Here is a 17,265-nt window from a genome sequence, read left to right on the forward strand (position 1 = left end):
GGTGGCGTCAGCAATCAAAGATTTGGCTTTTTCAAATGCCGTTTTTGCATCGGAAGGTGACTTGAATAGTTGGTTCTTTTCCTTTTTGCTACCTGATTTATCGTTTTTTAGTAAGTCAGTTAACGGTTGTAGAACGTCGGCACAGTTAGGTAAAAATCGTCGGTAAAAATTGAATGCACCCAGGAAGCGACATAATGACTTAACCGAAGTGGGTTCAGGATAGTTGATGATTGCTTCAACTCTCTTTGGTAGAGGTTTAATACCTTGTGCATCAATATAGTGTCCTAAGAATTCTAAGGCAGACGTACCGTATATGCATTTAGTAGGGTTGATAACTACGCCATATTTCTTGAATCGTTCAAAGAGAATCTGCAGATGATGGACATGCTCTTCAAGTGAGGAGCTGGCAATTAGGACGTCATCGATGTAAACAAATACGAAATCTAAACCTCGCGTGACTTCGTCCATAAATCGTTGGAATGTTTGCGCGGCATTCTTAAGCCCAAATGGCATCCTCAAGAATTCAAACAAGCCAAAAGGTGTGATTACGGCTGTTTTTTCAATATCCTCAGGTGCCACTGGGATCTGATGATAAGCTCCAACTAAGTCTAGTTTTGAAAAGATCAGTTTACCGTGCAGGTTTAGTGAAAAATCATGTAGATGAGGAATAGGGTATCTGTCTGGAACTGTCTGATTATTCAAACGTCTATAATCTCCACAAGGGCGCCAATCTTGATCTTTTTTGGGAACCATGTGCAGCGGCGAGGCCCAAGGGCTATTAGACTGTCGGATTATCCCTAGTTGCATCATATGTTCAAATTCTCTTTTAGCGGACTGCAACTTGTTGGGTGGTAGTCTCCTCGCCTTGGCGCAGATAGGTGGACCAGTTGTAGTGATAGTATGTCGAACATGGTGTGTGGAGTTTTCAGTTTGATAATCGGCTTTCGTTATACATTCATACTTCGATAGAAGATCGGTAAAAGTTTGACTATCAGGTCTAAGCAATCGGACACCATAAGTTTCATAATTGCAGGTGATTGTTCCGTTGACCTGTAGACTTGTATTCACGTCGATAAGTTTCTTTTTTCTCATGTCGACAAGGAGATTGTAGTTACTAAGAAAATCGGCTCCAAGGATGGGTTGTTTAACTTCTGCGACGATGAAAACCCATGTAAAACGTCTACGGAGACCGATGTCTAAGATGAGTGATTGCTCGCCATACGTTTTAACAATAGAATTGTTTGCTGCCACTAATGATAATTTAGCGTGTTGAGAGTGCCGTCGTCGGGATAGATGAAGTGGGAGTATGCTTATTTCGGCTCCAGTATCGATCAGAAAATCTGAGCCCGAAATACGATCCCTGACATGAAATAGACGGCTTGAGTTGTGGCCAGAGTCAGGCGCCGTCATTACTGCCTGGCCGGACCGTTTCCCTGGTTATCAGTGCTGGGTGAGGGGAATGCGCACGGGCGTGTACAACGCCGTGCTTTTGTGCCGAATTTAGTATGATACCAACAAATTTCGGATGTTCGTTTAGGTGAACGAGATCGTGGTCTAGAACGTGATCTCTGTCTAAAAGGGGGTCTTACTTGTCTGGCCTGAACCGTTGCTACAGTGGTTTGAAGGGACTCAAGTTGATTCGTCAATTGAGATAATTGTCTTTGAATAGAGTTTAAGTAGCTGACACCAGCTGCTCCATACGGCTGCATCGTATTTATATAGTGATTATCATGGCAGACTTCCATTACCTTATCCGCCATATCAGCTAAATCATCGAGAGGGGAAGACTTCCCCAAGGCACTTAGGATTTGTCTGACACTGCGTGGTAATCGGTTGAACCACATTTGTTTGAGGAGGGCTTCGTCTAGTTTATAAGGGCCTGCAAGTTGTTTCATGTGTCGGAGTAGTTGGGAAGGTCTTTTGTCTCCCAGGTCACATGCATTCAAAAGTTGTTGCAATCTTGTCTCATCTGAGACTGTTGTTCGCTGAATTAAAGCCGCTTTTGATTTATCATACGGCTCGGTTTCCGGAACCTGGTCGATAAGGTCTCCAACTTCGGCTGCAATTTTGATCGGGAGTGAGCCCACCACATAAGCGTACTTTGATGCTTGGGAACGTACGCCCCTGGACTGGAATAAGGCTTCAATTTGGGCAAACCAGATTCTAGGATTATTTACTCCATATGGTGGAAGCTTAAATTCAGAAATGGCGTTGACTGGACTAAATATACTGTCAGTAAAGTTAGATGATGAACTATGAGTGGTTACTGGAACAGGATCCATATCACTAAGCTTAGGTGGAGAGTACATTAGGTTAAAAATGAGCGAAAGTGTCGTACAATGAGCGAATAAACAATATAACAATGGGATAAATGCGAGATAATAAAATACTGGGTTCACCAAATAATTGTGGTGGACGGAAATGTATGATAACCAAAATTAGCAGCAAAAATATTATGTCTAAAGTTTATATATCAATTAACAGTTAATAAGTTAATTACACACAAATAACAAAATAAGGGACGTTACTTAAGTCTTCAGGCTATTGCGTGTTCGGCTGAGTTTGGTCCAAATAATCCACAATTATAAAAAATTAGTAATCCCAATATGGACGATATAGATCCAGTAGGTTTACCAAGCGTAGAATTCAATAAGAATGTCACAATTGTCTATAAATATAGATGATATGCAATTAATATTTCATTTAACATATTTGCAGACATGGCAGAACGATGCAGAAGTGAATTAGAGTGTATTTATTGAGGAGCAGTAACAGTGCCACGATATGTTGTACTCAAAACGGAAGGAAGTCCAGTTACAAGTGTTCAAAGTAATACACTTAAACAACAAGTACAATTGTTTAATGCTAAATGTACAGAATATGAAAATACACAAAATACATGCAAAAACTATGAAAAATTATTTACAAAATAGGTTTTATGGTCCTATCTCCACATAGCTCCCCCCAGAGTGTCCGGAGGTAACACTGATTACAATATGAACTTCAATTTAGGCAAACCAGATTCTAGGATTATTTACTCCATATGGTGGAAGCCTAAATTCAGAAATGGCGTTGACTGGACTAAATATACTGTCAGTAAAGTTAGATGATGAACTATGAGTTGTTACCGGAACAGGATCCATATCACTAAGCTTAGGTGGAGAATACATTAGGTTAAAAATGAGCTAGAATATCGTATAATGAGCGAATAAACAATATAACAATGGTATAAATGCGAGATAATAAAATACTGGGCTCACCAAAATATCATTTTGATCATGCCTGTAGACTGGTGTGAATTCTGTAAATATTATTTTCAGAATATATTATTATTATAAAATTGCTTAAAGAAAAAATCATTGTGAAAGAACTTTTTCACAGTCTATGAAAGGTGTGCAAAAACAGGTCAATAAACCTGTGGTTCAAATGCGAGCTAGCCACAGCAACTGAATGAGTTACAAGAAACCAGCTGAGTGTGTTCCAACTTCATTTGTTAATTTTAATTCTAATGAGTATATTCTAGTTCATATAGTGTCTATATTCAATACACAATCTGACAGATACATGATAGTTTATCCTGCTTTATGATCATTCCTTCTTGACTGAGAACACAGAGTACATAATTTTGGCACATAGTTTGTTCAGTTATATTTACAGTATAGTCAAAATAATACTTACATTCTACCAACTTATTAGTAAAAGGATTAAATGGTCGATAATACGTCTGTTAGATTTGTTAACCAAGGGTGAACATGTGTAATGGGGAAACATAATTATTTGGCCATTTTATCAAAAACAAATGCGAAACCGAACTGTTATTTTGAGTGACTGCTCTCGTCATACCACAAGAGTTGGTTTAGAGAATTCATTATCGTAGACGTTATCAGTTTATCTGACAAGTTTTGCATTTAATTTAAACTGTAGGAATCATCAGTGTCATTCGGTAATTCGATAAAATTTTTCTACAGAAAACGAATACTATGGAGACCAGTCGATCTTTTTACCTCGTTATACTAATATGTAAATGTTTTCTGCCTATCCCAGGTTTGTGTTCAAAAATATTTATTTTTTATGATACCTGTACTCTGTATTTACGAATGTTCAATCCTAATCTCTAACCTAAAATGTATCGATACACCGCTAGACTTATTCGAATCAAAGTTCTCACGCACCCCACCTGCACATTTTATTAAGAACGATTTATCGGGAAAATGCACGAACTGTAGTTGCCAGTTCAACTAATATCTCTCACGTTAAATAATATCTTGATGACACGGCTTCATATCTAGATGAATCCGAAGCCGCCAAAGGCATAATGGATTTCAATATTGAAGTTGATATGACGGGATTTAAAAGCAAAATTAGTTTAAGCTTAATATGATGATTACTGAATGTAGTATTTCTTTTGTTTCCCGGTTTTACATTTTATCGGGCATAGCATTTATTTATAATAATAATAATAATATATTCTGAAAATAATATTTACAGAATTCACACCAGTTTACAGGCATGATCAGATTGTTATAAAAATCAACATTTAATGTAGAGAACAAACATGAATTATAAGAAAGTTTTATGTTTGCTGGTTTAGTAATTGATAAACAGTTTAAATATGGCATATATCACGGCAAGCCAATGCAACACCAGGGAACTTGTCATTTTTTCATCAAGTGGATAGCCTGATGATTGACCAACATTGTTCTGTAAGGTTATTACCAGTACCAGAGCGAGTTATTATTAATTATCTACAACTAGAGAAAGTAAGATTAAAGCAAAGAGCACGGAACAACAAAACAATGATAGCAAGTAAGAGGTTAAACATTTAAAGTTCCTATAATCTCACTTGTGGAGTAAGATACACTTGCAGGCGCTAGAGCATTTAATGCGTTTTCAGAGGAGCAAAAAGCATTAATTGAGCGAACAAACAATGGGAGAGAGTTTAACATACGGATAGATTGGGGTAAATTATTCCAGAGTCTAGAAAACTTACAGGTAAAGTAATTCATATAGAGAGAAGATCTAGAATATGTTTGTTTCGCTAAAGACAAGGAGTTACGAATGTCGTAATGTGGGGCTTTAGCATATTGAATCGCCTGGTTGGATGTGAAGGATAGTTTGTTAAGTATTTTGAAAAAGAAGATAAGGTTAAGTTTGAGTCTCCTCTTCCATAAGGGGTCAAGCCCGAGTTTACTACACCTAGAATTATATGTCAAGGCACTATCAGTTCCAAGAGTACGAAGTGTAAATCGTCTCTGTACTGATTCCAGTCTTTATTTATCATTTATGCGCTTGCTACTAAGGAGAAACGCGCAGTATTCGAGGAGTGGTTGAACACAGACTTTGTACATTAGAATACGAGATTCGCTGTTATGAAGGTTTCGAGTTATGTAACCTATAAGGCGTTGAGACTTGGAAGTTTGTTTCATTATCTGTTTGGTAAACGACAAGTCGTCGGAGTACCTAAGTCCTAGATCATCTACTGTGTGTAACCTAGATAACACTTCACCATTTATGGTAAGATCGAGGTTGAGTGATGTATCACCGAAGCATAGCCAACCACATTTAGCTGTATTGAGCTCCAGTTGCCATTTCGAGCACCACTGTGCTACCTTAAGCTCCGTGCTGATACAATTTTGAATATTGCTCAGCTCATGTGGAGAAAATGAATACACTACCTTAAGGTCGTCTGCATACAAAAGGGACTTACCCACACTAAAACACTCACAAATATCATTAATAAAAACTAAAAAGAGCAAAGGACCTAAGACACTACCCTGAATTACCCCACTTCTAACAGGGACTGCGTTCGACAATGAAGAGTTGATTTTAACTATTTGATGTCGATTGCTGAAGAAGGAATCAAACCAGGCTAGTAACGGGTTTTCGACCCCATAAGATGCGAGTTTACCTATGAGAAGTTGGTGGTTGACCATGTCGAAGGCCTTAGAAATGTCCAGGTGTAGCACTAATACTAGATATCCTTGGCTACGAAGAGAATAGACTAAATTAAACAAGTCAAAATGACATGTCATACAAAATCGATTTTTAAGAAATCCATGTTGCGAATCATCAATAAATTGTCCAGTCAATAAATAGTTGGATAGTTCGTCACTAATAATTTTTTCCACAATCCTAGAGATAACTGGAGTAATATTTATTGGCCGATAGTTGTTCATGTCAGTCTTATCTCCGGACTTGTAACGTGGTATGATGTACGCGGTTTTCCAACAGTCAGGATAAGAGCCTGATTGCATAGAGAGAGTAAACAGCTTAAGGAGAAGTGGAATATCTGGACCACCATGTTTGTAGAGAAATGATGAAATCCCGTCTGCTCTGTGACCTTTCGAAACCTTGAGGTTATTTATAACCTTACTAATTTTCAGACATGTGAAGGAGATAGATTTAATTGAGTTACCAGTCATGCATATAACTCTAGAAACAGAGCCATTTATGGATTCTTTGCCATTCGCAAAATTACCACTGAAAAGGTCTGCTATAGTTTTTGGGTCATATATAAAACTATTATTATGCAGGATGCATGGTATATCAACATTTTGAGTTGATTTAGCACGTTTATTGTAAATGTGGATTAGATTTTGCACTTTTGAGCTAGTACGTAGTGCTAATAGCTCTTCATTAATGGCTTTTAACCTATGTTTCTCTTTAATTTGGTTAAAAATTATTGTTATTTGTGTGACTGCCGTGAAGTCGTTAGATTTAAAATAACATTTCTTTAGACGTCTTAGTTTATTACGATATTTAGCTGGTATATATAATTCTTAATGTTTACTAATCCTGTAAGTCTTAATTGGTGCACAGGAGTCTAGACAAGAGTTAACAATCAAATAGAATATGTTGATGGCATCTGTCAGACTATTACATGAGAAGAATTCATCCCAGTCTGAGAGTTTGATCAGTGAGCGCAAGAGGTCCCAGTCTGCATGCTTATAGTCTCTATAATTGCAGGTTCTTTGAATTGGTCGGTTGTAGGAGGGATAGATGGGGAGAGCACAAGCTACTATCCTATGATCACTGCTTTCAAACTCGTTGTATACTTGTACAGATAGGGGAATGATATCTCTACTAAATATTAGATCAAGTGTATTATCATCCCTTGTTGGGGTACGAACCCACTGTGACCAGCAGTACAGATTAAGGATTGATAAAAATTCATCATTGCTTGACTGACAACTACCGGTACTCCAGTTAATCCCAGGATAATTGAAATCACCAGTGATAATCTTAGCGCTGAAGTTTAGAGTAGATGCGTGTATAAATGCATTGATAATACAATCATTCAAATTATCAGTACTATCAGGAGCTCTATATATACAACCTAGGAGTAGACTATGGTTTAGGGTATTGATTGATATCCAGATCGATTCTGGTAAACTATTCAAGATACTATCTTCAACTTTATTAGTTGTTAAGGTATCCAAAGCAAATATAAGACAACCGCCTCCTCGCTTAGTTTCTCTGTCACAACGATAGAGTCGATAGTTTTGGATATTTAATTCGGAATCGGCCACTGCTGGATAACACCACGTTTCAGTGATAAGTATAAAAGAAGGCTTGGCTAGAAAGGCTAAGGTTCTCAAGGCTGAAATTTTGTTCAGAAGTGAACGTGCGTTAATAAGTAATAAGTTTAAAAAGGGAGTGTGTAGTGTAAAGAAACCGAGAGCATCCTTATCGAAGGTATGAGTTCTAGCTATGCCTGGACTATGGTTCAATGTGTTTGCCGGATCGCATGGGCTATAGCATGAGCGAATTGTAGTGCTAGTGGAACAAGGGATCTCTGGAGGCCGAAAAAAAAATCCTTATTTTGGTAAGGTTGAATAATTTGTTGTATTTGTTTTGGTGGACAATTAAGACAGGTGCCTACATGTTGGGGTTGCGTTGATGGTGCATAACCTAGTATACCATCTTCTCCACTGCGAGAGTGATGATAAGAGTTACATATTGCAGGTTTATTATTTATTACATATGGGGGAAACCATGGGGCACGTTGGTTTATTGCCGTCTGTCTAATAGTAGGCCTGCTTCCATGATGGTTGTAGTGGCCTTCTTGTGTAACGTTTGAACGAAACGTGTCCTTATAACCTCCCTTACGATGAGTAGGGTTAAGCATGGTTTCAGAAATTATACTTTTGTTTGGTAAAGCCGTTGAAATATTTTTGGTAATCGGTTTAGAACTAGAAGGTTTTTTACTTACTTTCTTTTTAATTGGTATATTCTTTTTAGGTTTAGCAGTGTTTTTATGAGCCTTCACAATAGAATCAGGTGTACGATCCTTGGCTTCCGATATTACACTGGAAAGAATGACATTAGAGTCTCCATCAGATATGTCCTGGTTATCTAGGACCACTAGGGGTATGAGAGGCAAACTAACACACTGCATTGGTATATCAGTACACTGACTAACATGAGATAAATTAGCTGCACCTGTGGGTTCAGCTGCTGGCGCGATCACATTTGTTGTGACCTCAACAATGTTAATTTCGTTTGTGGTACGCTTTTGTGTTAATCTTTGATTGGTGGTTTTGTCCGAGACTATACGAGCGTTTTTAAACTTCGTATGCGCACAGACTAGCTGTTCAGATTCTATCAAACGTTCCGCTAATAAATGGGAATCGAATCTAAACAGGATAGGGCACGAGTATTTTTGATGCTTTTTGTTAAGTCGGATACATTGGCATGGACTGTCCTGGAGGTTAGCTGCCTTTAGTATCGAGTTTCTTACAGTTTTAATGGCAACCTTGTCAGGTATATTATATATAATCACGTTATTTCGTGAGATTATTCGCTTGGTGACTTCGCTAGCTATCGAGTCAATAACTGATTCTACTTTGATCCTGTCTTCGAGTTCAGAAGGAACTATATCCTTTGACAACAGCAGTCGAAGGGGTGACAGTGTCTTAAATTCAATTAAAGTGTAAACGGTAGTTTTGATACGTAATTTACGATCAAAACAGTGAATTAAACTCAACGTGAAACAATAGACAGCGGCTAATTCGCTCTTAATAAGACCGATACCATCTGTTCGTGAGTTAGAACTCATCATTAAGTTAGACATAGAGTCATCCAGCAATATGTGTGGAATAAGTCCACTCCCACTATTATCTGGTGCAACAGGAGTTGCAGAGCATGGGGTATAGGTAAGACCAGAGTTGATATCTGAAGAACTAGGACTTTTTCGAGCTCGTTTTTGTGTCAGTCGAACCATTTTTCTTCAAGGGTTAACTGACTGTTATTATTGATTAATAAACTAGAGTTTACCGATATATAAGCACTTTGTAATAAATACCGTGTGATCGTAACGCAAACTTCAAACGTACCGCAATGAGCAAAATTCCAGTTTGATATTCGTTCAGGATCCCATATTCTTATTTTTAATTACTATGATCTATGGTCGGCATCACATGCATCATGTAATTTGTCATGACTATAAGTATTTTTCATATGTGAGATTTCATCCTAAATATTATTCAAAATTGGTGTGCAATCAATGCATAGATGAGTGTATTTTCGACAAGGGTCGTCTTCGTGTTTGGGGTTAATAAACCTTCACTTTTACCGATCATTGTGTTTTAACTTTGCATCGTGAGAATTGCATTAGTTCCTCGTATTACAAGTATAAGAATAGGCGACGCGAACCTAACATGGATTATTATTAGAAAGGAAGGTGAACTGGTAATGGTGTACAACATACCAAGCACTTCTGGTCAGCCAAATTAAAACATCTCGTCCATGCCCTAACACTACACTTTATGAAGTGACACATGGTAAGTCGTTCATTAAAAGCTAATGCCCTCGTTAAGTCCCACTTCTTCATACTGAAGACAGGAATTCTCTATCAGCCGATCAACTGTCGACGAGCATTCCTTCCATGTAATCAGAAACTGTCTTCGTAAATTTAAAAGTGCCTGCCAAAGCATAAAGATGAGCTTATGTTCGATATTGAGTGCAAACACCAAGAAATCAGGTCAGTAAGATCAAAGTCTTTCAGCCGCCCTACCTCAGACATCACCTCGATATAGGACATCCTGTTAAAATGATGAAATCCTTCTTGACCATTAGTCAACCATAGTACGTCATTCTTCAAAAGTTTGACGTAGCCTTATATATCTGTAGTGACCGGCTCATCTCGACGAGAACACGATTGGAATAATAGAAACAATTATTAATATTGTAACCAATTGTACCAGCGATTATTTTACTGTGCTTGTTTAACTATATCAAAGTCACTTCCCGTTCCGCTATACGCCCTGTTTGGTTCGAACTTTCTTACGCTCTGCCTTTTTTGCCTGTACTCATTAGCACGTCTCGGTATTCTTTCGATACCACGAGATTGCCAATATATATACTTTATCTGGACTAATTAAAGCCTTCTGGTTTGCGAGTTATCAAAGGGACCAAGTTGTTTCTGCGCTAGTAATCGTATTGTAGTGGTGATCATAGTAAACCTCGACTCGATGCAATCTACATATCTAAAGCCTAAAACTAAATTCATCTATGCTGAGGTAGATGGCGCTAAATCCTTCTCCATGATTTTGATGTTATCACCAGTTTGCTAAATCGACCTTTCAAAGCTTTCTTATTTCGGTTCCAATTTATTTTTGTTCCAACTGCTAACTTTATTTTCGATAACTAATTTGAATTTGTTTGAGTTTTAGATACAATTGAACCGCGTTCATCTACTTGGTGACGTGATGAGACCTAAATAGTTGAATTTTTGGCTATATGGTCGGTTATTATTATTATTATTACTGATGATTTAGAATCTTATTTCACACATCGTATTTGTTTGCAACTCTGGACTTCTTCAATTTCATCACCTTACTTCAAACTACATGTACCCCATTAAGGTGCATATCAACATCTCAACGTTTTCAATGTTGCGTGCGTGTTAACTCTGTGGCTATTAGCTCACAATGAGAACCTGACGATATAAACTACATTATTGATAAACTGATCAATTGTTTATTTACTATCACTCAGATATTTGTCTGTTCACAATGTTTACGTGAACTGTTATTTTATTCGTTATATCAGCCACCTTCTATTCACTTAAGTGTCTCAAGAAACCAACCAACTCCTCCGGTAATCCACTGCCCTGTAACCTGAGCTATCATTAATACTCAAAAAAACTAACCCCTAACCATCAAATTCAGAAGCATCATTGAGGCCAGGCAGCTCAACTTCCCACAAATCACGATATCAAAAACTTGGAATCACACAACTTCAGATATGCAGCCCAAAGAAACAGGTTTTTTATTACAAAGTTATTGGATATTGTCATATTTCCATTACATGTTCATAAATCCAATACTGAAATGATACTTCGCCGTTAGCCAGAATATCTGTCTAATAAACCTCCAAGATTTCAGAAAAAACAACCTACTTTATTTGCGTAGCGACATACGAGGTTTAAGTGAGCTCGCCATATATATATTTCATTTTTAAGGTCATGAAATCATTTTGAAAAGTTTCGGCTTATATCGTGATACGCGTTATTACGGTGGGTGTTATCTAGTCACTTTCTTCATTAAAATTATTTTTCACCTTGATATATGACATATACTTGAAAATAAAATATTATGCGTGTCAAGGAACAATAATATCGGCTACAGAGGCTAATGTGACATAGAACCGCTGTACATGCAGTATATGCAGCATTGGGTGAACCTTATTATGATAATGTGGTTGTGTAACAAGTACCTTAATACATTGTTCGTTACAATACACATTTCAAAACCTGGTTAATGTTGAATTTTTTCGGTTGCCTCCAGTTATTTTGAGCAATTGTTGTTTGCAACTTTAAAGGCATTTAAAATAATTCCATTCTCCTAGTAGATAAAATCTCTAACGAATAAATTTACAAACACTTAGCATCCTTTCTTGCTCGTCGTTCGTTTAAATTGTTTCTTCATTGTATGAAATATCAACATTGATGGACTTATGTACCTTTTTTTCAAATATTATGTCATATTCTTTAAACATTCAGATTGTCATGTGTTTACTGCCACATAAAATCACATTTACTGCCACATAAAATCACAAGGGAAATCAAGGTTCAAGGCATTTGAAACCACTTGATTCATATGGTCTGTTATGCTTGAATGTGTCATGGAATATCATGTGAGATCAAATATAAGCAAGAATTTTCAAATTCATTCGAAATACCATTGCTTGTCAAACTCCTAAGATTGTCTTCCTATGTGATGATTTTTATTGTTAATCTGATTTGTAATTATTTTTTAAGTGGCATTATTGATCTCCCTATGATATTTTGAAATACTTGAATTTCGAAAAATCGGCTTACCCAAGAGAATTCATCGACCATATTTTGTCGGTGAGGATACCACGGATATTCTAGTTTTACAACTAGCAACCAGTAGTATCTTCTATAATCGTTCGTTCCCAGTCGAATAGAAACCAGAAGTCAGACGAGAAGAGACAGGAAAGATATATTTGATTCGTTACCAATATATCGAGAGACTTCGTTATTAACTGGCTAATGCAACGTAGGAGCTGTGCCCCACGCCGTGTTGCAACGTGATCTGGTACGGATGCATGACCGAAAGCTTTCAGTTAAACAAGTCCACTTAAACAACGTGGTCAGCATCCAATGTCGAACACTTAATGAGCTATTGATTTTGGGGAATTATTTACAGCTACAGATCACTCCCCCCTTAGTGAGGTATGCCTAATAATAACATTTTTACCATGAAAAAAGTATTATTTAATCTTGAAACTAAATTCCTCGTATCGTTACTAAGTTGCTATTCGATAAATCCCGGGGTATAGAATACCGTATAAACATTGCGAGCATGAGGTGACTTTCCATACTGGCGCGCTTGTTTTCGTCCTCTTCTATGAGATAAGTTGGTCGAAAAATTATCGGAGTAATCTCTTTCATGCCTTTTTGCTATTTATTTGAGTAGCGGGGATATTTTAGCATCTACAAAGAAAAATTCAATCATCCTAGTGAATGTTTGCATTTTCTGTACGAATATTTTCTTTGCAATAAATTAAAAGGCATTGGTAAATGAATGATTTTGCACATCCTTCTCATTTTTGACTCTCTAGAAGTGATCGTTTCTAACTAGTGTTTAATTTTATCGTCCTTCATGTACACGCTTTAAAATGTGAAACCACACACAATTTTAATCTTTGTCTATGAAAACAAACTGATTATTTCGTTTTTTTTAGTATGCTTCCTCTAAAATTAGCAGTGTTCAATCAAGCTTAAATCTCTTACTTTCAGACACATTCAGCATAATACATTTGTGTTCAATATTTAATGTTAAACTTTTGACTCGCAAATGTTTTTACGTATATTTCTTTTTTCAATTCTATTCAAGTTCCTGTGTCATGTAAGTTTTGTAACACATCAATAAGTCTGTCCAACACTAGGACTACTCCAGTAGTCGCAAACTATGAAAATGCATCTATGGCAGCAGATTATATTAAAAGAGTGTCAAATGTATTACCAGATATTGGAATTATATGTGGTAGTGGCCTCGGTAAACTAATAGAGGAGATAGAAGAACGCAAGGTAATCCCTTACATAAATATACCAAACTTCCCAAAAACAACCGGTAAGGTTTTTCAACTTTCTCATACACCATTATCAGTTGCTGGCCATGTCGGAAACTTAGTGCTTGGAAGTGTTGGTGGTCGCAAAATAGTTGCAATGCAAGGAAGACTTCATATGTATGAAGGATATTCAAACCAAGAAGTAAGTAAACGGTAATAATTTTATAGCTAACAGATTGCACTTCCTATTCGAGTGATGAAGCTCTTGGGAGTTAGAGTTCTTTTGATTACCAACTTAGCTGGCGGGATTAACAGAAAGCTTAAAAGTGGCGATTTTGTTTTAATAAAGGGTCATATTAATTTTCCTGGACTTGGATTGAATAATGTGTTGGTTGGACCCAATCAAGATGAGTAGGTTCTAATTTATTCTTCAACTTTTACAGATTCGGACCTCGATTTCCCGACCTGTCCAACGCTTATGATCGTCTTTTGCAACAATTGGCTTTAAAGATAGCACAAGAAAATGATTTTCAGGATTTGGTTCATGAGGGTGTTTATGCTTTTAATGGTGGTCCTACATATGAAAGTCCTGATGAGTCCAATATGCTACTAAAGTTGGGCTGTGATGTTGTTGGTAATTTCACTAAAAGTTATAGTTAGAGGCTTAAAGCAAAAACTCTTACCCATCATACGTTGCACAAAATAATGTAAAATGGGGATTTTGATATAAATTGGACAGACTTTATAAATATATATATTTTGACAGTAGATTTACAAATATCTACCGATCACTTATCAGTTTCCTAAACATTTATCTTACTTTTAATTATAGGTGTGATTTAATTGGAAGTCCAAAATGCTTTCCATTTTTAAAAGAATAAACATAAACTGCTGAGCCAAAACTCATTGGTTACGAAACTACTGTGCGTGGTTCAATTACAAGCCGACACCCTGATTCGTTATATCTTGCAGTTTGAAATTCAGAATTATAGTTTTTGCTTCTTAGTAATAGATATGGTTTACAGTACAACGCATGAAGCTAGGGCATTTTGCTCAATCACATTATTGTATTATGTGCTCCAGATTGAATGCTTTTTTCTGAATATACAGTAGTTTCTAGTTTAACAGTCGATTGTTTAATGCTGTGGTGAATGAAAATATTTGCTCCTCAATGTCAAATGCCTTTTGTTTACTTCTCCCAACATAAATATGGCAATCAATTTTTACTAAGCTAATAGTATCCGTAAATCAGCAACAAAAATATCACTTTCATTCATTTAATAACTATCTCTACATTATCTATTTCAAACCTCCCTTACGTGTAAGTGTCCTTAGAACACATATTTCCTCTGGTGAATAAACGAACATATTCAAACATATATTTCGAGAGTGCAAAAACATGCAGCTCATCGACTATTAAATTTGTTAGCTAAACCGGTTTGACATACTAACTTTGCTAATCGCATGCACGAATTAAGTTAGTTATTAATTGATGTCAACTACTGCCCAGTTCACTGCATTCAAATATGACCAAAGACCAAAGAAGTTAAGGATATGTAAGTCGGTATAATTTAGGCCTAATTTTTGCATCATTTGTGCATTTATTGTTGGTGAACAATAAAATTTTTTATTTTGAGTTTTCCCTCTTACCTTGAGTCAAAGTTTTTCACTCTCTGCCAAGTTATAATAAGTAGCCAAAACAATGTTTTGTTCAGTTATAGCAATATGCCGGAATGATTGAGAAAAAGATTATCAACTAAAAAAGTAGGATCAATTATTACATCATGCCGATACTTGAACTGTACTGACAAACTTTTTGAAAAAAATCAATACAATCATCTATTTCAATTTGAATAGTCAGACAGTATCGATGGGACTCATATAAAGTGTGAGCTTAAAGACCAGTACACATGCATATCACATTTTTACAGACTTGAATTTCATTTTGTTACATACATGTTGAAATCATATTTACTGTTTAAAACATATTATAATGAATTTATCATCTCACAGCTGATAACTTATTTTAACTATTATTTTATAGGCATGAGTACTGTGCCGGAAGTAATAATTGCATGTCATTGTGGAATCAAAGTTCTTGCTGTCTCACTAATCGCAAATAATAGTATTTTGGACGCAGAAAATGATGTTAGTATAAATCATGAAAAAGTTCTAGCTGTAGCTGAGAAACGTGCTGATCTGTTACAAATGTGGTTCAAAGAAATTATCACCAGACTTCCATTAGATTAAGGTGAATTTATTTCGATAATTTTTGTCAGTTAAGCCATGAAATAGTTACTCGTTCTAACAACACAAAAATAAACAAAATAGACTTTCCTCCTAAAACTCAGTTATTTCTCTATTTAAATTACCGTCAGTTAAAAACCGACAGGTGAACTTTTTGTTAGTACTGTTTGTTAAACGACAATACGTTATTATATGCTTTATATTAATGGAAAACATTCATTACGCTAACTTATGTTCTGTTCAATAGCCTTCTTAATTTTTCGTTAACCTATTTATTTGTTAATGATTTGAAATAACTTTATTATAATTTCAACGAATATTAATCCATTACAAATTTTTCGGGTCACAGAAAATAATAAATTTTATCCGACTATGAACTCATTAAATAAACGGCGGGTGAGAACGTAATACAAATTAAACGACTATAATGAAACATTACCCTAATGAATTTAAATTGATTTTCTAAACAGTCAATATACAATCTCCTTACACATTACTGACTAACTTTAGTTGGATAATCACTAAAACGCAGGAATTACAAACGATCAGTAAAATTCTATCAATTCGAAGATTAAGTACATAATTTAGGAAATCGATCATGGAATATTCAACGGAAAAATGTACGTAATAAATGGGAAATATAAATATCCTAATTCATAGTTTCGCAGGGAATATTCATGATATTTGCAATATATGTCCAGATCTTAATGTATATTTGCAAATAATTTCTTCTGTTCAAAATTTTCAAAGGGTAGTAGTCTTAATTCATGCTTTTTTTCAACTAATCACAATAAAAATTCAGACTTTTCAAGATTTTATTCGGATGTTACTAAAAACTTTCCCCACTACCACACTTTATGCTGATATGGTTATTACAGAGATGTTTAAGGATTAGGATATACAGCCAATGCGGCAGAAGTGAACTTCCGTTTAATTTTCCTAAAATGTCAGAACCAGAAATAATTATGTTAAACGACCAAGTGTAACCTCCCAAAAAGTGATATTTTTCCCAAATATTTCAGCGGACTTTCGTTACTCTTAAGTTGATTATATTCAGTTAGACAGTTGAAAGTTTACTTTATAATCTTAAACTGTTAAACGCATTTTCCAGAACGTATTTAAAATACAACTACTAACGTATAACTGAGGTTTTAGCTGATATATCTTATTGTTTTCTAGCATCATTATGTCACACTGACTCGCAATATGTGAGAATGTTTGTTGATAAAGACTCATGACTTAAAAAATGAAATGAGGTGATCAATTATTCAATAGTAAGTTCAGAAAACAAGGACATTTAGTGTTAGTGTTTAGATATACACGAAACAAAATGTTTACCATAAACCGGACGTAAAATAAAAATATGATAAATGTTCGTGTCCGGAAACAGTACGCAATGACAAAAAATGTCCATAAATAAATTTATGACAATGTTCAAATTGTATCACATTTGGGTTGACCATTTAAATATAAAGTAAC

General features: G+C 35.8%; 1 protein-coding gene across 1 annotated transcript; it reads left to right on the forward strand.

The window, feature by feature from the left end:
• Nucleotides 1-13,453: 13,453 nt before the first annotated feature.
• Nucleotides 13,454-16,161, forward strand: Smp_179110 (putative purine nucleoside phosphorylase; the record flags this gene model as incomplete). Its single annotated transcript, XM_018799998.1, has 5 exons — nt 13,454-13,601; nt 13,638-13,741; nt 13,775-13,950; nt 13,983-14,173; nt 15,584-16,161. 5 exons carry the CDS (start codon nt 13,454-13,456, stop codon nt 15,787-15,789), a joined length of 825 nt encoding a protein of 274 aa, XP_018653855.1. The 3' UTR covers nt 15,790-16,161.
• Between the last annotated feature and the right edge of the window lie 1,104 nt (nt 16,162-17,265).

This window comes from Schistosoma mansoni, chromosome W (genome assembly GCF_000237925.1).
Source record: "Schistosoma mansoni strain Puerto Rico chromosome W, complete genome".
Lineage (NCBI taxonomy): Eukaryota > Metazoa > Platyhelminthes > Trematoda > Strigeidida > Schistosomatidae > Schistosoma > Schistosoma mansoni.